At 37.2% G+C, this 27,941-nt stretch overlaps 1 protein-coding gene across 1 annotated transcript in view; it reads right to left on the bottom strand.

The window, feature by feature from the left end:
- GABRA3 (gamma-aminobutyric acid type A receptor subunit alpha3) overlaps nucleotides 1-27,941 on the bottom strand; it is a 354,827-nt gene that overhangs the window by 229,772 nt on the left and 97,114 nt on the right. Inside the window, exon 2 of the mRNA XM_040467471.1 lies at nucleotides 15,234-15,399. Within this exon, the coding sequence (XP_040323405.1) occupies nucleotides 15,234-15,373 (140 nt within the window). The 5' untranslated portion in view covers nucleotides 15,374-15,399. The remainder of the gene's footprint in view (nucleotides 1-15,233; nucleotides 15,400-27,941) is intronic.

The following is a 27,941-nucleotide window of genomic DNA, read 5'->3' as shown; positions in this document are numbered from 1 at the left end:
TTTCTCTCTTTGTATGTGCTCTTGCCTCAGCACCACCTCCACCCTGTTCTTTACTTATGCCATTGTTTCTGGTTTTTTGTTTTTGGATTGTTTTTCATTTTTTTGTTTTTGTTTGTTTGCTTGTTTTCTTTTATTTGTTTGTGTGTTTGCATGTTTTTGTTTCCTGGTTGTCTGTTTGTTTTCAATTCCAGGACTACTTCAAGGAACAAATCAAAGCACACATGGTGGAGGGTCCAAAACATCACTACAAGTAGGGAAATAAAATAACCAAAGTCACAACAACAAAGAGCAAGTAACATTCTCAAAAAAAAAAAAAAAAAACACTTCCTCTTTAATATAGCGGTGCTCGCAGGTGCAGAGCACATAACAAGATTTTAAAACTCACAAGGAACAGGAAATTAGCCAAATGATGAAAAGGAAGAATTCCCTCAAAAGAAATTCCAGGAATAGGTAACAGCTAAAGAATTGATCAAAACAAATATAAGCAACTTAACTAAACAAGAAATTAGAATACTGATCATAAAATTAATCACTGGGCTTCAAAAAGCATAGAGGACAGCAGAGAATCTACTGCTACAGAGATCAAGGGACTAAAAAATAGTCATGATGAATTAAGCAATGCTATAAATGAGGTGCAAAATAAAATGGAGGTAGCCACAGCATGGATTGAAGAGGCAGAGGGGAGAATAGGTGAATTAGAAGATAAAATTATGGAAAAAGGAAGCTGAGAAACAGAGAGATGAAAAAATCCAGTATTATGAGGAGAGAATTAGAGAACTAAGTGATTCAAAAGCAGAACAATACACATATCATAGGAATTCCAGAAGAAGAGAGAGAAAACGGCTGAAGTTGTACTTGAACAAATCATAGCTGAGAACTTTCCCAATCTGGGGAAGGAAACAGGCATTGAACTCCAAAGGCACAGAGAACTCCCTTCAGATGTAACTTAAATAGATCTTCTGCACAATATATCATAGTGAAACTGGCAAAATACAAGGAAAGATAAAATTCTGAAAGACGCTAGGGATAAATGGACTGTAACATACAAAGGTAGACACATAAGGGTGGTAGCAGACCTATCTACTGAAACCTGGCAGGCCAGAAAGGAATGGCAGGAAATCTTCAATATGATGAACAGGAAAAATATGCAGGCAAGACTCCTTTATTCAGCAAGCCTGTCATTCAGAATAGAAGAAGAAATAAAGGTTTTCCCAAACCAACAAAAACTGAAGGAATTCATCACCACTAAACCAGCCCCACAAGAGTTCCTAAGGGAGTCTCTGTAAGTGACATGTTGCAAGTATCACAAAGTACCAGAGACATCATAATAAGCATGAACCCTACAGATAACAAAATGACTCTAAACCTATATCTTTAAACAATAAAACTGAATGAAAATGGACTAAATGCTTCAACCAAAAGACATAGGGTATCAAAATGCATAAAAAAAAAAGAAACAAGACCCATATATTTTCTATCTACAGGAGACTCATTTTAGACCTGAGAACACCTTCAGATTGAAAGTGAGGGAATGGACAACAATCTATCATGCTACTGGAAGTCAAAAGAAAGCTGGAGTAGCCATACATATATAAGATAAACCAGACTTTAAATTAAAGGCTGCAACAAGAAATGAAGAAGGACATTATATAATAATTGAGGGTCTATCCATTAGGAAGAGCAAACAATTATAAATGTCTATTCACTGAATTTGGGAGCACTGAAATACATAAAAAAAAATCACAAACATAAGCAATCTTATTGATAAGAATGTGGTAATTGCAAGGAACTTTAATGCTCCACTTACAACAATGGACAGATCATTTAGACAGAGAATCAGTGAAGAAACAATGGCCCTGAATGATACATTGGACCAGGTGACTTGACAGATATATTTAGAACTCTACATCCCAAAGCAGCAAATATACTTTCTTCTCAAGTGCACATGGAATATTCTCGAAGATAGATCACATACTGGGTCACAAAACAGCCCTCAATAACTATAAAAGAATTGAGATCATACCATGCATACTTTAAGATCACAATGCTATGAAACTTGAAATCAATCACAGGAAAAAGTCTGGTAATCCTCCAAATGCATGGAGGTTAAAGAGAATCCTACTAAAGAATGAATGGGTCAACCAGGCAATTAGAGAAGAAATTTAAAAATACATGAAACAAATTAAAATGAAAATACAACAATCCAAACGCTTTGGGATGCAGCAAAGGCATTCCTAAGAGGAAAATACATTGCAATCCAGGCCTATCTCAAGAAACAAGAAAAATCCCAAATACAAAATCTAACAGCACACCTAAAGGAAATAGAAGCAGAGCAGCAAAGACACCCCAAACCCAGCAGAAGAGAAATAATAAAGATCAGAGCAGAAATAAACAATATAGAATCTAAAAAAAACTGTAGAGCAGATCAATGAAACCAATGTTGGTTCTTTGAAAAAATAAACAAAATTGATAAACCTCTAGCCAGGCTTCTCAAAAAGAAAAGGGAGATGACCCTAATAGGTAAAATCATGAATGAAAATGGAATTATCAAACCAATCCCTCAGAAATACAAGCAATTATCAGGGAATACTATGAAAAATTATATGCCAACAAGTTGGACAATCTGGAAGAAATGGACAAATTCCTAAGTACCCACACACTTCCAAAACCCAAACGGGAAGAAAAAGAAAACTTGAACAGACCCATTACCAGCAAAGAAGTTGAATCAGTTATCAAAAATCTCCCAACAAATAAGTATCCAGGACCAGATGGCTTCTCTGGGGAATTCTACCGGACAGTTAAAGCACAGATAATGCCTATCCTTCTCAAGCTGTTCCAAAAAATAGAAAGAGAAGGAAAACTTCCAGATTCATTCTATGAGCCAGCATTACTTTGATTCCCAAACCAGACAGAGATCCACCAAAAAAGAGAACTACAGGCCAATATCCCTGATGAATATGGATGCAAAACTTCTCAACAAGATACTAGCAAATCAAATTCAACGGCATATAAAAAAGAATTATTCACCATGATCAAGTGGGATTCATTCTGGGGTGCAGGGCTGGTTCAACATTCGAAAATCAATGTGATACATCACATTTATAAAAGAAAAGATAAGAACCACGTGATCCTACACATTCAATGCAATCCCAATCAAAATTGTACCAGCATTCTTCTCAAATCTATAACAAGCAATCCTAAAATTTGTATGGAACCACAAAAGACCCTGAATAGCCAAAGTAATCTTGAAGAAGAAAACCAAAGAGGGAAGCATCACAATCCCTGACTTTATCCTCTACTACAAAGCTGTAATCATCAAGACAGTATGGTATTGGCACAAAAACAGACACATGGGCCAATGGAATAGAATAGAGAACCCAGAAGTTGGACCCACAAAACTATGGCCAACTAATTTTTGACAAAGCAGGAAAGAGCATCCAATGGAAAAAAAGACAGTCTCTTTAACAGATGGTGCTGGGAGAAGTGGACAGCAACATGCAGAAGAATGAAACTAGACCACTTTCTTATGCCATTCACAAAAATTAACTCAAAATGGATGAAGGACCTGGATGTGAGACTGAAATGATCAAAACCCTAGAGGAGAAAGCAGGCAACAACCTCTTTGACCTCAGATGTGGCAATTTCTTACTTGACCCATCTCCAAAGGCAAGGGAATTAAAAGCAAAAATGAACTATTGGGACCTCATGAAGATAAAAATCTTCTGCACTGCAAAGGAAACAATCAACAAAACTAAAAGGCAACCAACAGAATGGGAAGAGATATTTGCAAATGACATATTGTATAAAATGCTAGTATCCAAAATCTATAAAGAAGTCACCAAACTCCATACCTGAAAACAAATAATCCAGTGAAGACATGGGCAGAAGACATGAATATACACTTTTCCAAAGAAGACATCCAGATGGCCAACAGACACATGAAACAATGCTCAATGTCACTCATCATCAGGGAAATACTAATTGAAACCACACAGAGATACTATCTCATGCTGGTCAGTGGCTAAAATGAACAAATCAGGAGACTATAGATGCTGGTGAGGATGTGGAGTAACGGGAACCCTCTTGCACTGTTGGTGGGAATACAAACTAGTGCAGCCACTCTGGAAAACAATGTGGAGGTTCTTCAAAAAGTTAAAAATATAACTACCCTATGACCCAGCAATAGCACTGCTAGGAATCTACCCAAGGGATACAGGAGTGCTGATGCATAGGGGCACTTGTACCCCAATGTTTATAGCAGCACTCTCAACAATAGCCAAATTATGGAAAGAGCCCAAATGTCCATCAACTGACGAATGGATAAAGAAGACGTGGTTGATATATACAATGGAATACTACTTGACAATGAGAAAGAATGAAATCTGGCCATTTGTAGCAACATGGATGGAACTGGAGAGTATTATGCTAAGTGAAATAAGTCAGGCAGAGAAAGACAGATACCATATGTTTTCACGCATATGTGGATCTTGAGAAACTTAACAGAAGACCATGGGGGAGGAGAAGGGGGGGAAAAAGTTACAGAGAGGGAAGGAGGTATACCATAAGAGACTCTTGGATACTGAGAACAAACTGAGTGTTGATGGGGGTGGAGGAGTGGGGAAAGTGGGCGATGGGCATTGAGGACGGCACTTGGAATGAGCACTGGGTGTTGTATAGAAACCGATTTGACAATAAATTATATTTTAAAAAGTTTCTAAATCCATGAACTAAAAAAAAATACAATAAAAAATTTTATATAAAGTGCCGTTCAACATAAACAAAATAAAGATGGGCACTTTTTATTTATTTCTTTTTCTGAAGTTTTGTCTTGTTCTTTAAGTTGGAGCATATTCCTCTGACTCCTCATTTTGCTTTACCTTCTGTGTTTGTGTTCACAAATCGAAGAGCTATTTCTCCTAAATTTGAAGGAATTTCCTTGTGTAGGTATGACCCCTTTATAAATTGCATGTGCCTTATGGATTTGGCTGGCTGACTGGTGCTCTAGATGGTGTGGGCTGGGGATCTCAGGGCACTGTTCTGGAGACACCCTTTTAGGGCCTCTGGAACTGAGATGGGCAGGACCAGAGGGGGTCCTGTGGCATGCCACACAGATGGCACTCTGGAAGAACCGCTGAAGCTGAAGTGAAAGTAAGCTGAGGGATCTCAGGGCATTCCACACAAGGGGAACCCTAGCAAGATGTCTGGAGCTGAAGTGAGCATGGGCCTAAATGAAATAAGTCAGAGAAACAAATATCATATGATTTCACTTATATATGAAATCTAACGAAACACAAGTGAACAAGCAAAAAAAAAAAAAAAAAAAACAGAAACAGAAAAAGAACCATAAATATAGAGAGTAAACTGGTGGTTGCCAAGGGGGTAGGGGTTTGGAGATGGACAAAATGGGTGAAGGGGATTAAGAGGTACATACTTGCAGTTGTAAGATGAATAAGTCATGGGGATTAAAAGTATAGCATAGGGAATGCAGTCAATAATGTTGTAATAACTTTATATGGTGACAAATGATAACTGTACTTATCCTGGTGAGCACAGCTTAGTGTATAGAACTGAAAAATCACTATGTTGTATACCTGAAACTAATATAACATTGTATGAGAACTATATTTCAATTTAAAGTGGTACAACAAACCTTCTTAGTCTTTTAAAAATAATTTATGTTCAAGGAAATATATCTCAATAGATCTATTAACATAAAAAAATACAGGCACACTTATACTCTTGGACAAAATTAAGATCACTGACCATTTTGGGATTAAGTCCAGAATGTTGGTAGTAATAGCATTAGTTTAACTACACTGAGGACCTAGGTATCCTTATTTCAGGGGGAAGCAGGAGAAGCACAGATGTGGAGCTGCTGATACAGTTCATATAACAACCCAAAGAGAAAAGAAATTTACTTCATTAAAAGGATGGCATTTTCCCTAATACTGTTTGTCTCCTAAGGGAAAACATATTTAAAAATAAAACAAATTTGGGGCACCTGGGTAGTTCAGTCATTTAAAACCTGACTCTTGATCTTGGCTCAGGTCATGATCTCATAGTTCATGATTTTGAGCCAGGGCAGAGCTTGCTTTAGATTCTCTCTCTCTCTCCCTCTCTCTATGCCCCTCTCTCTCACCATCTCTCTCTCAAAAATAAATAAAGAAACTTAAAAAAATTAAAATTACTGTGCAGAAAATGACATCAGCAAGATGGAGGGCTATGAAATCCCAAAACTCATCTCACCCCAACAAAAGAAGAAAACTAACAAGAACCATAAACAACTATAAACTGAAGAAAATAGTGCAGGGAAAACTCTAGATAAAAAATAACCAGCAAAAATCCAAGGAGCTAAAAAATTGACGATGGCCACATAGAAAAGTACAGGAAGAATGTTACCTGTATCATCCCATCCCCTAGTCAGGATCTGCTCAACGCCTGGAAGAATGCCCTCATAAGGAATTCACCACACAGGGAGGAGAGCAGGAGAACCCTAGGAAGCCTCACCATTGTGAATATTTGCAGCTTTTGCTATAGACATCTCCCACAGTCTTCACTGATGCTGATCTCAGCTTACAGAGCATGGAATGCCCTTGTCTGCATCTACTCTCCCAGGCTGGAGCTGTTTCCGAGGTAAAACTTACCTTCAGGGGGCCCAGTTGCTGCTATGCCCTATTCTCAGAGATCTGGCATCAGAGTACCTGATCGTACATGAAACTGGAGCTGTCACTGCTCTTACCAACCCCTGTCCCCAGGTCACCATTTGTCTCACCATTACCAGGGCAGCCTCCAATACCCTGAGTCCCCCCCACCCCGGGTCACAAGTTGTGCTTTGAAAGCCATTATTTGGGCCCTGCTGCTGACTTCCTTATCCCCACTCACCAGGTTCCATGTCCTGGCTCTGGGTTGTTATTGCAAAGAGTGCTACTACTGTCCTGGCCAATGCCCATCTCAGGTCAAGACTCTAAACTGTCATTGCTGAGATGGGCTGTCACTTCCCTGAACTCTGCCCCCTGGGTTCCAGGCCATGGCCCATCATTTCCAGGTGTGCTGCTACTATCCTGAGACCCATTTTCCCCAGCCCAATGGTAGGTTGTAGCTCTGACCCATTGCTGGGACCAGACTGCTTCTACACTGAGCTCCACCTGAAAGTCCCCAGGTGAAGACTCTGAACCATCATTGCCAGGGTGCTACTGCTGACCTGAATCCTACCTCTAAGGTTTCAAGTTGGGTCTCTGACCCATCATAGCTGGAGCCAAGCTCATTGCCCTGAGCTTCATCCCTTGGATCCTAGGTCACATGGCTCTGAACTGGAATTGCCAGGGCTGTGCTGCCACTGCTGTGCGCAGCTCCCTAAATCCCAACATATGCCTTTCATAGACTACCATGAGTTGTGCTACTGCCGTCCTGTGACTGCCCTTGGAGGACATAGTTGAAACTTTGACTCACCATCTCCAGGCTGTGCTACCACAGCATCCTATCCCTGGACCCAAGCCACAACTGCACCTTGTCATCTCGGGGCTTGAATGCCAGTGCTGCATTCTCTCCCACCAGCTGGAATTATAGCAGTGAGCCCTTGAGACCTAGGTACTGGTTCCATGATATATCTACATAGGCCCACACCCTAGACACCAGTACCATAGCTACAGCAAATGTGCCTATGCCCCAAGACAAAGATTCTGTGGTAGTTTCACATGAACCTGATTCTACAACATTGGTTCCAATAATTCTCCAAGGGCTCTGAGTGTCAGGACATCCATCCAGGCACTGGGAAGGATCTTCTTGTCTGGGAGTGTCAGGACATCCATCCAGGCACTGGAAAGGATCTTCTTGGCTAGAACCTCCTCCCATGGGCAACAAAAGGGAAAGGGGAGAACAGGAAGACCCTAGCAGCCTTAGCCTCTGAATACATAGATAGCCCTACCTGGTACTACTACCTGCAGGGCCTCTGAAGCCTTAACCACAGAAAATCCCTAAAGTCTGGCCAATGGCAACCTCAGCCAAATGAATAGGACAGACTTTACCACTGTGCCTTCTCAGGAACCAAAGATGCTGGATCACACCCAGCTGACACCCGTAGAGCCACCTCTAGGTGAAAGTCTTTTACTACTGAAGCCACTTTTAAAAGACTGTAAGAGGTAACAGCATGCTCAAATGGGCAGACATCAATGCAAATCCATCAAAGACATGACAAAGCAATGAAATATGACACCACCAAAGGAATAAAATAATACTACAGTAACTGAACCCAAAGAAATGGAGATCTGTGAGTTAACTGAAAAAGAATTCAAAATAATGATTTTTAAGGACGTTCAGTGAAATTCAGGAGAGCACAGATAAACAAATTAATGAATTCAGGAAAACAATACATGAACAAAATGAGAAATTCAACAAAGAACTAGAAATCATCAAAAGAACCAAACAAATTCTGGAGATGAATAATACAATTAATGAAATTGAAAATGCAATAGATAGCTTCAACAGTAGGTTTGATCAGGCAAAAGAATCTTTGAGCTTGAGAACAGATCTTTTCACACTATTCAGTCAGAGGAGAATAAATAAATTAGAATGAAAAAGAGTGAAGAAAGCCCACAAGAACTGTGGGACATAATCAAGAGAAACAATATTTCATTATGGAGGAAGAGAGGAAGAAGGGGACAGAAACTTTATTTAAAGAAATAATGGCTGAAAATTTCTCAAATCTGGGGAGAGATATGGTTATCCAGGTACAGGAAACTCAAAGATCTTCAAAGAGAATTAAACTTAAAGAGATATTCACTGAGACACATTATAATCAAACTCTCAAAAATTAAGACAAAGAGAGAATCTTGAAAGCAGCAAAATAAAAAAAAATCACATACAAGTTAACTCTGATAAGACTATATAAGCAGATTTCTCAGCATAAACCTTATTAGTCATAAGAAAGTGGAATGATATCTTCAAAATACTCAAAGAAAAAAAACCTGTCAACCAAGAGTACTTTACCCAGCAAAGCTGTCATTTAGAAATAAAGGAGAGATAAAAAGTTTCCCATACAAACAAAAGCTGAGGAAATTCATAACCACTAGACCTGCCCTACAAGAAATGCTAAAGGAAGTTCTTCAAGATGAAATAAAAATGTGCTCATTACTAATATGAAAACATACAAAAGTATAAAACTCACTGGAAAAGGTACAAATATAGTCAAATTCAAAATACTGATTGGGGTATAAGTCACTTTGAAATCTAGAATATAGGTTAAGAGATAAAAGTATTCAAAAATAGCTATAGCTACAATATTACATTAATAGATACAAAATATAAAAATATTCAAATGGGAATATCAACATAAACTGTCAGGGGGACAAGTAAATACATAAAAGTTTCTTATGCAACTGAAGTTAAGCTGTTATCTGCTTGAAATAGATTATTATAACTATAAGATATGTCATGAAAGCCTTATGGTAACAGAGCAAAAACCTATAATAGACACAGAAATGATAAAGAGAAAAGAATCAAAGCAAACCACTACAAAAATTTATCAACTCACAACAAAAGATAGCAAGATGTGAAGAAAGAAACAGGAACAACAAAACAATCAGAAAGCAATTCACAAAGTGATTATAGTAAGCTCATATCTATCAATAATTACTTTAAATGGAAATTGATTAAGTTGGACACAAAAAGACTGGATAAAAAAACCAATACTCATCTATATGCTGCTTACAAGAGACTCATTTAGGCATTAAGAGTACTCACAGGCTGAAAGTGAAGGGATGGAAAAACATATTACAAGCCAATGGAAACCGAAAGAGGGTAGCTATATCTAAGTTACACTTAGATAAATCAAAATATACTTTAAGTCTAAAACTGTCACAATAGACAAAGACGGTCCTTATAAAATGATAAAAAGGTCAATTGACCAGGAGTATATAATAATTATTAACACCTATTCACTCAATATTGTAGCACCTAAATATATTAAAAAATTATTAACAGATCTGAAGGAAAAAATATACAGAAAAACAATAATAGGGCACTACAATACCTCACTTTCAACAATGGCTACATAATTCAGATGAAAATTAGTAAGGAAATAATGGATTTGTTCTTTTAATATGAAATTTATTGTCATACTGGTTTCAATACCCAGTGCTCATCCCAACAGGTGCCCTCCTCAATGCCCATCACACACTTTCCCCTCCCTCCCACCCACCATAAACCCTCAGTTTATTCTCAGTCTTTAAGAGTCTCTTATGGTTTGCCTCCTTCCCTAACTTTTTTTCCCTTCCCCTCCCCCATGGTCTTCTGTTAAGTTTCTCAGGATCTACATAAGAGTGAAAACATATGGTATCTGTCTTTCTCTGTATGACTTATTTCACTTAGCAAAACACTCTAAAGTTCCATACACATTGCTAAAAAAAGGCCATATTTCATTCTTTCTCATTGCCAAGTAGTATTCCATTGTATATATAAACCACAACTTCCTTATCCATTCATCACTTGATGGACATTTAGGCTCTTTCCATAATTTGGCTATTGTTGAAAGTGCTGCTATAAACATTGCAAACTGGTGCAGCCGTTCTGAAAAACAGTATGGAGTTTCCTCAAAAAATTAAAAATAGACCTACCCTATGACCCAGCAATAGCACTGCTAGGAATTTACCCAAGGGATACAGGAGTGCTGATGCATAGGGGCACTTGCACCCCAATGTTTATAAGGAAAAAATGGATTTGAATGACACCTTCAACCAAATGTACCTAAAATAGGTACAGAATATTCCATCCAGCAGCAGCAGAATACATATACTTCTAAGTTTACATAAAATATTCTCCAGGATAGATCACAGGTCAGAAAATGTCTTAAAATTTAAGAATATTTAAATTATATCAACTATCTTTCTACCACAACAGCTGAAACTAGAAATCAATAACAGGAAGAAACCTGAAAAATTTGCAAATATGTGGAGATAAAATATGTTTCTGAACAACATAGAAGAAATCAAACATGAAATAAATATATATTGAACCAAACAAAAATGGAAGCACTACATATCAAAATATAGGAAATGCTGCAAAAGCAGTTCTAAGAGAAAAATTTATAGTGATAAAGGCCTAGATTAAGAAATAAGAAAGATCTCAAATAAACAACTTCAAGGAATTAAAAATATACTATGCCCAAAGTTGGCAGAAGAAAGGAAATAACAAAGATCAGAGTAAAAACAAAGTAGAGACCAGAAAAACAATAGAAAAGATCAATGAAACTAAGAGCTAGTTCTTCTTTTATTAAAAAAAAAATAATGTTTATTTTTTAATGTTTTATTTATTTATTTGTGTTTGTGTGTGTGTGTGTGTGTGTGTGTGTGTGTGAGAGAGAGAGAGAGAGAGAGAGAGAGAGAGAGAGAGAGAGAGAGAATGTTGGGAATATATATATATATATATATATATATATATGCCAAAAAAAAGAATGAAATCTTGTCATTTGCAAGGATGTAGATAGAGCTAGAGTGTATTATGCTAAGGAAAGTAAGTCAGAGAAAGACAAATACTATATGATTTCACTCATAAGTGGTGGAATTTAAGAAACAAAACTGATAAACATAGAGGAACAAAACAGAGAGGCAAACCATAAAAAAGACTGTTAACTATAGAGAACAAACTGAGGGTTCCTGGAGGGGAGGAGGGCAGGGAGAGTGGTTAAATATGTGATGGGTATTAAGGAGGGCACTTTCTGTGTTGAGTAATGGGTGTTGTATGTAAGTGATGAATTACTAAGTTCTACTCTTGAAATTAATATTACACTATATGTTAACTAACTGGAATTTAAATAAAAACTTGAAGTAAAAAAGAAGTGGATAAAATAATACAGCAAATGGATTTTTTTTCAACACACAAAAAACATCATTAACAAGTTTTGAAAACAAGCAGACAAAAAGAAGCAGCTTTGGTAAGTATCAGAACTACCAATGTATACCACATATTTTAAAGTTGTATTGGTTTCTTATTTTATAGCAAATACAAATGCAGTGCCGACCTTAATATTTAGAGCCAAGGTTTTACTAGTTTCATCCCTCCAAAACATCAGTTGTCCTGGACTTGGAAGAAAGCAACCCCCACAAAAAATATTTTAATGCCCTTGTATTAAATCCAATCACTTCTCTTAGCTTTTTCAAGGAGGATTTCTTGGCCTCCTCTTTAATATAATTACTAAAAGTTTTGGCTATCTGGTTTTCTAAGAATCAATAGGATATAAAAAAAAAACTGTAAGCAGGAGAGGCTGCAATTCACACTGAGCATCGAGACACAAAAAGAAAAATAGGAACATAGAATTAACATAATGAATGTTCTTCATGATGATCATAAAGTCACCAAGAGACTATTTTCTTTCAAAATTTGTATTTAAGATTATAAGAAACAATGCAATACATTTTAAAAAGGACTTTATTCTCAGAGTTATAATTTAAAAGACTTTAACACTTGAAAAAAATAAAGTTCATGTACTTAGAACTTCCATCCCTCATGGCCCAATGAAATCAGATTCATGAGGAGTTAATAAAACAGAATTAGTCTATATTTCCAGTCTGGAGTGAAAAACAAAAAGAGCTTCATTGGCCAAGTTTCTAAGGACATATTTGTCTAGGTCTGTAGCCCTCAGCCCCAGGAATTACTGTTGAAAATGCTGACAGACGGAAAGACTCAGTGTATTAAGATAATCAACTCTGCAAAAATAATTAGGAACATACTTCCAAGAATATGGGATAGTAGCCAAGTATAAAACAACAACACAAAAGATACCACCAAATAATAAGAGATCTTGTGTAATACTTAAATATTTCAAGGCTAAGAGGATCACTTTTAATAATAATATTCTCTGAATGAAATGGAGTTTTAAAATCAAAAGAAGTTTAATACAGTTGAGGAACACAGTTTGGTGACTAAGAAATAAGACTGCCAAGATGGGAGGAGGCTGGGTTACAATGGGCCTTATAAAATCATGTAAAGGAATTTGGACATTAGTCTAGGGACAATAGGAAGCAATTAAATGACTTTAAACAGAATAGCTATGACTCAACATGCATTGTAGAAAAAATATTGGCTACAGAGTAGAGGTTAGTTTGGGTGGGAGCAAGACGTTAGGAAGTAGGACCAACTAGAGGCTCTTTTTTTAATTTTTTTTAAATGTTTATTTATTATTGAGAGACAGAGAGAGACAGAGCATGAGCAGGGGAGGGGCAGAGAGAAGAGGAGACACAGAATCTGAAGCAGGCTCCAGGCTCTGAGCTGTCAGCACAGAGCCGGATGCGGGGCTTGAACTCACGAATAGTGAGATCATGACCTGAGCCAAAGTCAGACGCTTAACTGACTGAGCCACCCAGGTGCCCCAGACCAACTAGAGACTCTTACAGTAGTCCAAATAGAAGACAATATTGGGCTAAACTAGGGTGGTAGCAGAAAAGTTAGAGGAAAGTAAATGAATCCAAAGATGTGGGAGGTCGAAATTGCATATCTTGATGAATAATTCAATATAGAAAGTGAAGGGTAGAAAAGTGGCAAAGATGATTCCAAGTTTCTGGCTTGAGCAATGGGGTGCATAGTAGTGTTATTGACTAAAATAAGGGAACTGGAAGAGGAGCATATCATGTTTGTTTGTTTGTTTGTTTGTTGCTTTGTTATTGTTAAGAGTGGGGGAGAGAGATGGAGATGATGAGACTACTTTGGACATACTTAGTTCAAGGAGTTTATGGAACAGCCAAGTGGACATGTCCAATAAATAAATATAGAGGTCTGACATTCAAGAGAAATTAGGAGTGACAATTAAGAGTCATAGGCATATGTAGAAGGTTATGATGTCATGGAGATAAATTAAATCACTCAGAGTCTGTATGGTAAGAACACCTAAAACAAAATAAAGAAAAACATCAACACATTAGTGATGAACAAAGGAAAAGAAGATTACCAAAAAGACTACAAAAGATCTTTATATCACAAAAGCTTTTAATACAGCTGTGTAATATTGTGGAAAATACTATAGAAAGCATAGCCATAAAAGTATGAAAAAAAATAGGTGTATTATTTACTGTTGGTACTATGTCCAGCCCTCTTTTACTGGACCAGTGAAACTGTCCCTCTGCTACTTCAAGTATTAACATTGGCTGAAGGAAATCACCTCACCTGAAAATACTGGGGAGGTTATGCCTTCCTCCAGGCAGCCCACGGGCAATGGCTGATTAAGAAGTGTCTACAGAAGTCCAGGCCCCTTGCCTGAATGCAGGCCAAATCTGTAGTGCCATTCATTCCCATGGGTCAAATGGAGGCTATACTTCAAATGAAATCACATCTTTCCTTTACTTTTTTCCCTTCCCGACCTTGCTTTCCTTGCTTCCTTACAAGTTTCTCTGAGCACACTCTCTATAAATTATATGCTTTTGAATCCTTGTCTCAGGCCCTGATTCTAGAGAACTTAATCTAAGAAACGGAAATTGTCTCTGAAGTAAAAGAAGGAATTATTCTTAAACCACTTATTTCTATTTTATGCATATGTGTGTGTGTGTGTGTGTGTGTGTGTGTGTGTGTTATTTCACAAGAAAAGGGAGTTAAAGAGGGAGGGAAGAATCAACAAGTTTGAATGTTGCTACATGATACTAAAAAAAGTTACAATGTTGAATAATATAAGAACAGACAAATGTTCATTTTAGTAACAGAGCCAACATTGGCCACCTTGGTTGCAGATATTGCATTAGAGTCGTGGGGTTGGAAGTCAGAGTGCAGCAGTGGAAGAATGGATGAGAGGGGAGTATGTAAAGGGTAAAAAAAACTACTTCTTCAAGAAGTACAACTGGAAAGAGGAGAAAGGATTTAAGGCACTATTTGGAGGGAGGATTTTAAAACTTAACATGGGAGATTCTTGACCACATTTAAATGATAATGGGACATTAGCCAATGGGACAGAGCCAATAAAAAGGGACAAGATCTAACAGAGAAAAGAGACAACTGAATGCAAATGGTTGGAGAGAACTGCTCTTAAGATGTTACAGGGGGAATTTAAACACGGGCCAGAGAGTTGCTCAAAAAGACCTTTGAGATCTATTTCTACCTTGAGAGTCTGAGATGAAGATGTTTTTTAAAATACAGTGTAATGTCTTAGCATCAGGAACAGGAGTACCTAAGTTCATCTGAGAAAAAAATCAAAAGTTTTGGTCTAAGGCAAGAATTTATCACAGTTTTCTTTTGTTCTAGGAGTTAAACATTCTTACCCGCCAATATCCTGCTTCACAAAGTCCCCAGGTTCTTGTCGTCTTGATTCCCCTTGGCCAGTTGTTCCAGGAAAAGTATTAATCAGGAAAAGAAGCCCAAGGCTGCTTGTGTAGAAGTGACTCATTTGTGTAACTATCATCTTCTTAGGCACCAACTTGGAGAGACCTGTGAGATTCACGTTCAGGGAAAAGAGGAAGGAGAAGGGGTAGAAGACAAAAAAGAAACCGGGAAAAAATATTTTATTCAACTCTATTAGAGCCATTTAACTTCCCTAGTATCCAGTTACTAAATGATTACTGAGACAATTCCCTTTCCCCAGTTCATCAATGCCACCAAAATTTACTCCCAACATACTGCTTTCTTGAATATTCCAAAGTCCATTCAAGAAAGAGTAAAGAGCTCTAAATCAGTAATTTGGAGTCATAGGTTAGTTTCATCTCTTTCCCTGTCTTCTCTCAGCTGCAGTTACTTTTTTCATAATTCAAGAGTTTAAAATAATCCTCCATGTCTTCATTTTCCTCCAATGCCTTTGCCATAGTTAACAAAATGTGTAACATTGTAGGTGATATTAGAATTTTAAGACCTGAAATCTCTTTATAGCATTTTTGGGAGTGATTCTCATTTGATAAAATTAAGCAACTTTCCAAAGTATCAAAGGGCTTGGAGTAGATGAACTGTTTCCTCTGAATCAGGTTTAGAAAATGATGAATGATGAAACACCATGGCTCTTGAATAGAAATGTAATGTTTCCCCATAAAGAGATATTTGAGAGCAAAGTCAGCCCCATATAGAAGCCACAACATAAAGAAGAAATCCAAGCATGTCCTCTTGGTACAGAAGACCCTTAAAAAGGTAAGAAAATTATAGTGATTATAGAATTATGTTATTTAGAGTTGCCTATGTGCAAGGCTATTTTATGAACTCTGGACTGGTGGGTGTTTACCTAAGACATGGGGTTTGAAAACAGTGTAAAGTGGCACTTTCTTGCCATCTATGAACCTTATGGCTTGAGTCTAAGACACCAACCACTTGAATGATACCTAATTCTGATCCAATATCATACTCTTTTTAAATCCTATCAGTGGTTTCACTTCCAGTGAGAATAGAAGGATATAAAACTATTTTTCCAAGGAAAGTTTATGCAAGGGACTAATATGTAAAACAGATACTTAGTGGAGAGCTATTGTGGTTGATAAGAAGATAAAGAACAAGTCTTTTTAAATTTATCCCACCCCCCAAAAAACAGACATTATGTTCTATACTCAATTGTCTTCTTGAATCTTTGTGATGAGAAAACATCTATTTTGAGTTGCTGCCTAGGCATTTTATACTACGGCAACCCTGCTCATACCCAGAATCTGGACATTTAAATTTATTCATTTATTTTGAGAGTTGGGGCAGGGGGATGGACAGAGAGAGAGAATCCCAAGTATGCTCCATGCTGTCAGCCTGGAGCCTGACACAGGATCAATCTCACAAACCATGAGATCATGACCTGATCCAAAATCAAGAGTCAGACGCTTAACTTACTGAGCCATCTAGGCACCCCAGGTCTGGATATTTAGATAAGGACCCAAGCTTAGGATTTCTACCAGAAGTTCCTGCTTTGCTTTTCCCACAGCATCTTTTCAAATAACCACTTAGAATTGAGCCCACAAAAAAGTTAGTGATCTCCATCCCAACCACCTCATAAGTAACAAGTACTTGTGACCTTGCTTTTTATCTCCTGCTAGCTTGTGACCTAGGATGGAGGACTGACATTCCCCCAGCTCATTCTACTTCCCTGTTCTGGGATTTGTAAGTAAATGAATCTTGTGACTTTATTTCTTTTGTGTGAACGTATTAAACTGCACCTGCAAATCAAAACAACCCCAGGGTTTTCACTTTTGCAAAATAGAAGCTTGTATGCTGAGGGAGCTACCTGTTGACCTTGTGTGGGTGGTTCATGCCTCTTCGTTTATCAGGTCATAATCCACATATTCTTTTTATTTTTTTTAAATTTGTTTAGTGTTTATTTACTTTAAGACAGAGAGAGAGAGACAGAACATGAGTGGAGGAGGGGCAGAGAGGGATGGAGACACAGTATCCGAAGCAGGCTCCAGGCTCCGAGCTGTCAGCACATAGCCCGACGTGGGGCTCGAACTCATGACTCACGAGATCATGACCTGAGTCATGATACTTAACCAACTGAACCACCCAGGCACCCCTGCATATTCTTAATTTAATACACCAACTATGGGTCTCCTTCAACAGAATCTGGTACAGGCATAGAAAACTATGATATGGAAAAGATGAACTTCTGACATGAAGAAATGTCCACATTACAGATAGAAATAGTCATAACATTAGATTGTGTCATAAAAAATGCCAATATTTGACAATGTTTGCTTTACAAAAACAGCAATTTTTTATGTTCAATTTAGTATATGGGCTGTGACATTCATGATTTATTAACTGTACAAGAGTTGATGGTCACTTTACAGAAATGAACAGAAACCATACAATTCAGAAAACCGTAGCATATAAGTAAGAAATTATGATGCATGAACCGATGATTCTGGGGCATGAGAAACATCTATAGTAGGAACAGTATTATATATGCTTGAACATCTACAGTTCTTTAGCATAATCTAATGTTGTATGATTACATGATAAATGTTAATGCTCAAATAATCATGATACAAAATTAACAATTGCTGTACAGGAACAAAGAGACTTGGTATCGTATATGAATGCCAAATTGCAAAAATAATCCATGGAATATGTGACAGAACTATGATGGATGCTCAGAAAACATAAGTGCATGAGCAATAATCCTGAGTATATGACAAGACAGCCATGCTGCATGAGCAAGGAGACTCAGTATGTGTGTTTCAACTACACTATCCTACTATATACTATGGGTTATGATTATGGTAGACAAGCATTTATTTTTAGTTCTCACACTATGAATAGATGCCAGTGATGCAGAAGCAAATGTCCATGATTTAGAAGCAGAAAACTATGATATATCATATGATGCATAAAAGACAATTTTATATGAACTTGGACTAAGGTACATGTTCACATAACTATGAGAAGATAGCCATCACCTATAGAAGAGATTAGACATAATATGTGTCCTCCAACTACCATAACATTTTGTTAATAAACATTATTATTATAATTCATGTGAATACATTTGTGCATAAAACCATTTGACCATAGTATGTGTCAGAAAACCATAGCACATGAGCCTAATAATCACTGAACAAGAGAACGGGGCCTTCATAAACACTTCCTTAAGACATTATACATGATCAAAAGCATGCCACTGGACTATTTCACAACAATGTGAATATAGTTAACACTAATAAACTGTACATTTAAAAGTGGTTAAGATTTGTGGCACCTGGGTGGCTCAGTTGGTTAAGTGTCCGACTTCAGCTCAGGTAATGATCTCATGGTTTATGAGTTTGAGTCCAGTGTTGGGCTCTATGCTGACAGCTCAGAGCCTGGAGACTGCTTCTAATTCTGTGTCTCCCTCTCTCTCTCTCTGCCCCGTCCTCACTCAGGCTCTCTCTCTCTCTCTGTCTCCCAAAAATAAATAAACATTAAAAAATTAAATAAAAATAAAAAATAAAAATGGTTAAGATTTGTTATGTGTTTTTTTTACCACAATTAATTTTAATTAAAAAAATGCTACTGGAACAGGTAGCCTTAGAAAGTTATCAAATATGTACAAAACCAGCCCCGGCCCTTGTATTTATATAGAAAAATGTGGCACATTAGCAGATATTAACATTAAATGAACATACATCCATGACACATGCTCAGATGACCATCAAACAAACACAAACAAGGACTGTAGGACATCAGACCCTTAAAATTCTTTTTTTTTTTAATTTTTTTTTCAACGTTTATTTATTTTTGGGACAGAGAGAGACAGAGCATGAACGGGGGAGGGGCAGAGAGAGAGGGAGACACAGAATCGGAAACAGGCTCCAGGCTCTGAGCCATCAGCCCAGAGCCCGACGCGGGGCTCGAACTCACGGACGGCGAGATCGTGACCTGGCTGAAGTCGGACGCTTAACCGACTGCGCCACCCAGGCGCCCCTAAAATTCTTATGACAAGCTTGGTGAATTTTCAAGTGACCATGGTGCATAAACTAAAAACTGTAACACTTAAAGAGCCTTCAGCTACAGCCTTTAGCTGGAGACAACTAAAGTATACCTAGATAACCATGATGTGTGTGAAGAGGTATTTTGTATAACAGTTCTTAACCATGATGTGTGCATACACAATCTGTGTATCATAGCAACCATGATCAGGAATTAAGTGACATGGTTTAGGAGCAGATGGCCATGCTAGCTAAGTGGACTGCATGGTGCAGAACAGAAGGCTATGGTGCAAAAGTAAACAGACATGCTCAATTTTTTTTTCACTAGAGTCAAGGGCTAAGACGCAGATGCAAGTGGCCACAATGAAGAACTGACATTTTTAGTTATCATGATCAATAGTGAATAAATAGCTATTTATAGCATATGAACAAAGAAATATAGCATATACAACCATAGTGAATAAAGTGAAAATTACAGCAAGGAAACATCACATAATAACATGGCTATTTAAACCACTATGCTGCATGAACAGAGTGTAAACCTAATACTAGTTTTAAAGTTAGTGTAAAGAAGCCAGGCCACATTGCAAAAGTACACAACCATGATGTATGCTTATATAAGTACAGCACATGGATAAACACCAATGACCTATGAACTTACAACCAATGAGCATATTCAGATAACCATGGGCTTAATAGCAGATGCCTGTAATAGGAGCAGACTGACTATGAAATAGGAGGGACAACCCGTGTGCAGGCTAAGATAATCTTGGTGTTAGAATGAGTTGTCTGTGGTACATGAACACACAATTTTGACACATGCTTAAGGCACCATAATACGTGATTGTACAGCCAAAATAGCAAACGGTTACTGAACCAATTGAGTCTGCTCAAGAGCTAAAGAGTACAAGTAACAAATCAGAGAAATACTATCTATAAGGTGATGACTTGTAAATTAATATCTCTATATCTGATATCTCTGCAATCCACATCTGTACTAAGATTAGTGAGAAGTATATTAAGCCTAACATGTTAAAATCTGAGGTCCAGATATTCATTTGCCTCCACACACAAAGTCCCCCTATAGTCTTTGCCATCTCAGGTAATGGTAATTCTACCCTTCCATTTGCCCAGAGTAAAAAGTCTGATGTCATCTTGACTCCTCTTGTGTCATACTCCACATCTAATCCATCAGAAAATCTCATTGGCATTCTACTTAAAAAGAAACATATCCAGAATAAAACCACTGGCTGTCACCTCTGCTGCTATGACTCTGGCTCATTATATGATTGTAAAAGCCTCTTAACTGGGCTTGTTGACTCTGTCCTTGCTCTTCTTACAGTCTTTTCTCTATACATACAACAGAGTGAACTTTAATAGTGTTAGGTCAGATCACATCTCTCTTCTGTTCAAAATCCTCCAATTTCTTCCCAGATCAAAAGCCATGTTATGATCTACAAAGACCTATATGATCTAATCTCCAAACAGCTGGCTAACATTATCCTCTACTACCCTTTTCTCTCACTCCACTTCAGCCACCATGGCCCCCTTGCTGCCAATTGGATATTCCAGCCATGCTCCAGCTCTAGGGCCTTTGCAACTGCTATTGCCTCTACTGGGAATATTCTTCCATCTAATTTCAAGATACTTTGCTCCTTCTCTCACTTCCTGTTTTTGTTCAACTATAACCTTTCTCATTGAGGTCTTCCCTGACCACGCTGTCTAAAATTTCAATCCTTCCTTACATCCCACATACTTCCTATGCAGTTGCCTGCTCTATTTTTCCTCATTTGTGCTTCTAATATATATTTCATATTTTTATTATTGTCTGTTATTCCAGTAGAATATAAGATCAATGAGGACAAGACATTTTGCTTGTTTTATTCACAGATATATGCCCAATGCATAGAAGAGTTCCTGATAAATAATGCATATTTAATAAATAGTTAATTAATGAATGTCATTTTGTAAAAGTCACATCCATAAATGAGGTAAGATAGTATAAAGGATAGGGTACAGAATAGGCTTTGGAACCCACCAGATCAAGGGACTACTAGTACTACCAAATACTAGTTGTGTTAGGCTTTAAAGACTTCCTTCTTCATGTAAAATGGGGATAACAATCCTCATAAGAATTCTAAAGATTAAATAATATACATAAGATGCCTGGATAAAGACTTGTTACCAGGATGAGTCTGCTGCTAAGTCCTGTCCAAATATAAATTCATTTTATCACAAACTTTTGAGTACCTACTATGTACAAGGCACTGTTACAGCATATTCTTCAGTTAGGATTCCTAAATATTGTTTACCTCAGTGTCTAGAAACTACCAGATACTGATACTCTGCTAACCAACTCCCCTATTGGATGCTATGAGGCACTATCTGCCACTACTTTACCTGAACAGGCATCCCAAGCTGCTACTCAGATACTACAAAGCCAATTCTCACATTTCTTTGCCTCAGTGTGTCACAAGAGTTTCATTTGAGGCCATATAAATCCACTTAGCTTCAAAGCACAGCCATTATTAAAAGTTTTGGAGCCAGAAACATCTTAGTGCCAATTCTTGATATACCACGCAGAAATCTGACATTGAATGAATGATTTGACTTAGCATTCTCATCTTTAATCCCTTGATCCTGCCACCTTTAAATTGCCCATTATCACCTTCATGTTCCTACTTCCTTTCTTGCTGTACTTGGGTTACATACATAGTTCATAATTAATATCATTAAAACCATTCTCTGGTATGTATCTTCAACCCACTTGCTTCTCTCTTACTCTATTGTAATTTCCTGGAAAAACATAAACCCTGGTTAAATCCATCCTTTTGCTTGCAAATGAGCAGCTAAATATAGCTGGAGAAAAATGCATAATTATGCTTGACTGGTCTGTCTAAATTTTTCTTCACCATACTTCAAATGTGCCATGATCCTTTTACATTTGCCAAAAAAATTTACTCTTCCACTCTCTGAAACAGCTATTATTATTTTTTTACTTTCTTTTAAGTCTCCAGTAACTCCCCTCCTAGACTCTCAGAAGACAACCTTGCTTCTTATTTTACCAAGAAAAGTAAAACAATCAGAAGGCTTCATTTTCTTAATATCAATTATACCAGCTTATCTGGATCTTAGCCATATACATTACCTTCCCCATTGTTACCAGGGGTGTCTGTGCTGTTATTGAATACTATCCCTTCCACATGTGCCCTGGATCTCATTCCCTGTCTCCTGCCCAAGGATTTTACTTCAGTGATTTTTTTTATCTCTCCCACACTTATCAGTTTTCTCCTCTCCACTGACTCATTCCCTGTAGCATCAAAAATGATATAATATCATCCATCATTTAAAAAAGAAAGCCTTCCCTTGACCTATATTCCATTCCAACCCTTTCCTAACATGTTTTCTTCCTTTTATGGTAACTCATTTTAATAATTTTTGATATCACTATCTCAACTTCCTCACTTCTCATTCTCTCACACCACTTATACCAATCAGGTATTTTCACCTATTACTCCACTGAAACCACTCTTTTCATTCATTCAAAAGTTCTGAAGCACCATTTACATACCAGGCACTGTTCTAGGTGCTGGGAATACAGCAGTCAACAAGACAACCAAAAATCAAATAAAGAGAAGAACACTAGACCAAGAACTCCTCTCTCATACACACCCCACGTCAAATTCACCTATATCCAATCCACATCTATACTTTGATTTCTTTCTTCCATAACCTACATCCAAACTATCAGTTTATCCTTGTGACTTCAAGACAGATTCAGACTCTGACCACTTGTTAACACCTCCAGTGCCCACAAGCTGGTATAACCCATCATCTCTTACACCCAGAGTAGCCTCCCAACTGGTCTCTCTGCTTCCTCTCCTGCCCCCTACAGTGCATTCTCTGCACAGCAGCCAGAATGAGGTGTTTTTTTTTTCAAATATAAATCAGATTATATCACCCCATTCTCAATTTTTTATGTACATTTTCATTGGATCCAAAGTACTTGCCATGGCCTATAAGAATATATTTTATTTGTACACTGCCTAACTATGAATTTCACCTCTTTCTACTTGTTTTCTCCCTACTCATATTAGGTTAAGCTGATGTTCCTACTATTCCTGGAAAACGCCCAAGATGTTCCTGCCTTAGGGGCATTGCACTTGTTCTTCCCTCTGTGATAAATGCTCTTCCTCAATATATCAGTTTGGTTCACTCCTTCACTTTTTTTAGGATTCTAGTCCTGTGTCAGCACTTCAGAGAAACTTTCCCTGATTACTATTATCTAAAGCTGCATATTTCTTCCTCATTTCTCTCTACTCCCTTACCCAGTTCCATTTTTTATAGGATACAGCTCTGCATAAAATTACATTGTATATTTATTCTCTGTTTCCCCCACTAGATATAAGCCGCATTAGTACAGAAACATTATATCTTTTTCTGGGCCACAAAACAGTGCCTGGCACATGGTAACTACTCAATAAAATATTTGTTGAAAAACAGAGAAAATACTTTCCGGAGTTCATGCCTACACTATTCTAGACATCTTTTCCTTCCCAGAGATATATTCTTAAGACTATCTTTCCCTCCTAAAGCCTTTTCCCCATGTTTTTTCAATCTTTCACTTTATGGAAAATAAATGATCCTATGTCCTCAACCTCTGAACAGAAAAATATCCCTTTCTCCTTTCTATAAATGGATTTGGGTTGACATCAAAAACACTACTTCACTGGGGCACCTGGGTGGCTCAGTTGGTTGAGCATCCCACTCTGGCTCAGGTCATGGTCTCACGGTTTGTGAGTTCAAGTCCCTCATCGGGCTCTGTGCTGACAGCTCAGAGCCTGGAGCCTGCTTCAGATTCTATGTCTCCCTCTCTCTCTCTGCCTCCCCTGCTCACGCTCTGTGTCTTTCTCTGTCAAAAATAAATAAACAGGGGCGCCTGGGTGGCGCAGTCGGTTAAGCGTCCGACTTCAGCCAGGTCACGATCTCGCGGTCCGTGAGTTCGAGCCCCGCGTCAGGCTCTGGGCTGATGGCTCAGAGCCTGGAGCCTGTTTCCGATTCTGAGTCTCCCTCTCTCTCTGCCCCTCCCCCATTCATGCTCTGTCTCTCTCTGTCCCAAAAATAAATAAACGTTGAAAAAAAAAATTTTAAAAAAAAATAAATAAAATAAATAAATAAATAAACATTTAAAAAAAAACACTACTTCAATAGCTTTTCTCTTAAGTGTAGATGTGCACATTCCCATACATCATGCAACTGAGGGACAGGATCAGAATTGTCTCATATCCTCGATGCCACTTTGAAATTATTCCTCCTCTGTGTGCACACACTCCTTGTCATTTGAGGTTCATGCCACCTATCTGTATCACTCTGTGCCTTCATTAGTCTTCTGTCAACCTCCTTGTAGCCTTTTCACACTGACTCAAAAACAGTGTTCAGCTCACACTTTTTATGTCCTTCCATCATCTTCAGTATTTCATTATTGATGTTGATAATGTATCTATCATGATTATTTGACCTACACAATCCCCATGACTTTCTCTTCTTTTCCAGTATGGCAGATCTGTGCCCATAGACACATTCTGTACCTTATGCATAATTACTCACACATCACAAGTGTTAAACTACAGTATCTCTACTTTCTGTCATTCTGTTATTCTTCTAGTTTTTAAATATTACTTCTATTCTATTCACTCTTTGAAATTAGTGTTGTCTATTGGTCCTTCCATCATCTTCTAGTCTCTTGCTGTTGCATAGTGTTACTTCTTTTCATTTCAAGTCTGAACCAAATAAAAAAATCACTCTTTTACCAGCACTTTATATATCTGAACTTCCATTGTATTTGCCCAGAAAAACTTCTTTGGACCAATGAGAAAAATCTGTGTTCCCTTGGACTGGTGAGTGATGCTTAAGAAAATTCCACAATCATGCAAATCAGCTGTAGGACAAACCTGTCTCCAATGCCAGCACCATTATATGATCTTTTGATCTGTCATGAATCAGCTCTCTTCCCTACTCTTCTCAACTGTTCTAAACTTTTGTCATTCTTTCCCAAGTTACCTATCCAAGGAAATTTGCATTTTCTTTAGTAAAAATCCAAGATTATCAAGGACAAAACATCCATAGGAGACACTAACAGTGCTTTACTTATATCCTTTTAAATCTCTTTATCAGTTTCATATATACTGACTCTCTCAACAAGTACCATCTTCATCTCTTTGTCTGTGCAAATTGAAAATCAGAAGTGCCTGGAAATTTGAGTCACCGACCTAGAATAGCCCTTAACCAGGATTGGCATGTGCAGAGGTTCAAATACTATAGCATCCCAATGGGGACAAAACTGAGATGTGACTAACACTGTCTCATAATACTTGGCTTGACATATTCTTGCTTGTTCTCTTTCCCTTCCTTGCTCCACTTTCCACTCCTCTATAGGTTTTTTGGGGGAACGCTTCTTAATAAATCATTTTCACATAAATCCTAATCTCAGAACCTGCTTCTGTGGGACCCAATTTAAGACATCAGCCCTGTCCCAACCTATAAAATTTATTCATTTTTATACTTATACTTACTTTCTCTTCCATTCATTTCAGAAAGTAATATTAACCTGTCCCTTTAAAGATTACCTGTCAACCTTAGATTTTAGACTATCTTTTAGACTATAAATATAATCAAGTTTCTCTCATCCTAAAAAAAAAATCCTATTAATATGTTCCTTTTTAGTTATCTTCTTCCCTTTCTCTATCAAGGTTTTTAAATGGGTAATTCACAATTGTTAATCTCAACTTACTCCTCTTCTATTTATTATTTTATAAACTATTTTCTACCTTCTTCTTTGACCACGTCAATGAAACTATTATCTCAGTGTGATCATTTCACTAAAACTGCTATGTCAGTGATCACCAATAATGTTGGTATTAAAAATATAAACCACATCTTAGAGCACCTATTGGATTAAACTTCTTTCTACCTTCCCTCCTCCTTTATTTATTTCCCTTTTCCTCCTCTCCCTCCTTCTAGCACTGATAAAAACCTCATCCTCCGAAATTCCTTGAGCTCCACGTTACCATGCTAGTTATACTACACCTCCGACCATTTCTACTCTATCTCTTTTGTAGGCTTCTCCTTTAGAGGGATACTTCTAAAATTTGAGGCTTCCTGGTGTGGGATTAATACGATTCAAGATATATTTCCTATCAGACACAAATGGTGAAAAAACTATATAATCTATACTGGAAAAAGCTTAAAATATCTGAATATAACAAAACATTATGAATAGTAAACTAGGAGACTTGAAAAAGAACAGAATACAACTTCTGGAAATAAAAACGCTTTGAAAAGTAAAGTGTATGTCTTAATAGTACACATACTACATAGAAATAGAAACAGATTACCTATCTTCTACACCAGAAGAGGAGAGAAAAAATAAAATAACTTAAGAAATACCAATCCAAAAAAAAAAAATCCAAATAAGAAACAAAAGAAAACAAAACAGGCAGGATACATAGAAAGCATTAAAAGTTGACAATTTTGGGGGCACCTGGGTGGTTCAGTTCATTGAGCATCTGACTCTTGATTTTGGCTCAGGTCATGATCTCATGGTTGGTAGGATCAAGCTCTATGTGAGGTTCCACGATGATAGCATGGTCCTGCTTGGGATTCTCTTTCTCCCTCTACTTCTGTCCCTCCCCACTCACACATGCTCTCTCTCTCAAAAATAAATAAATAAACATTAAAAAATCAGGATAGATAAAAGATCTTAACAATATGAGTAACAAATCTGACCTAATGGAAATATATAGAATAGTATATCCACTGGTGGCAAAAAATATACATTATTTTAATCTCACTAGATGTATTTTCAAATGTTTATTTATTTATTTTGAGAGAGAGAGAGAGAGAGAAGGGACAGGAGGGGCAGAGAGAGAGAGGGAAAGAGAAAATTCCAAGCAGGCTCTACACTGTCCCCACAGAGCCCAACACAGGGCTCAATCTTAGGAACTATAAAATTATGACCTGAGCCAAAATCAAGAGTAAAATGCTTAACCTACTGAGCCACCCAGGTATCCTCTCACTAGGTATATTTACAAAAATTTACAAGACTATAAAGAAACTTACAACAAATTTGAAATGATTAAAATAATATAGGATATATATAATGGATATATATATATGAAACTCATCAAAAAATAAAATCAAAATACAAATTATAACATCATAAGTGTACCATAACTAAATGACTATTAAAACTTATGGCATGCAGCTAACAGTACTTAAGGAAAACATGTGGCCTTATATACATATATCAAAAAGAAAAAAAAAACTTAATGGGATAAGAAAATCAAAATAAGCCAATAGAGAAAAATGATACTAATAAAGACATGAGCATCAATTTTTGAAATAGAATATAATTTATAAAAGAAATGATTAAGAAAGCCAAAAGTCGATTCAATGAAATAACTAACAGATTATGAATGTAGTTGAACAACTTTATGATAACACATTTGAAGATTTAGGTGAAATGAACAAATTCCTAGAAAAATATAACTTACTAAAACAGGATCAGGAAGAAATTAGAGAAAATGAATAGTTCTGTAAGCAGTAAAT

The sequence above is a fragment of the Herpailurus yagouaroundi genome, unplaced genomic scaffold (genome assembly GCF_014898765.1).
Source record: "Herpailurus yagouaroundi ecotype Mexico unplaced genomic scaffold, PumYag 67493, whole genome shotgun sequence".
Lineage (NCBI taxonomy): Eukaryota > Metazoa > Chordata > Mammalia > Carnivora > Felidae > Herpailurus > Herpailurus yagouaroundi.
The sequence above is the reverse complement of the archived record's forward strand: the minus strand, read 5'-3'. Positions and strand labels throughout refer to the sequence as shown.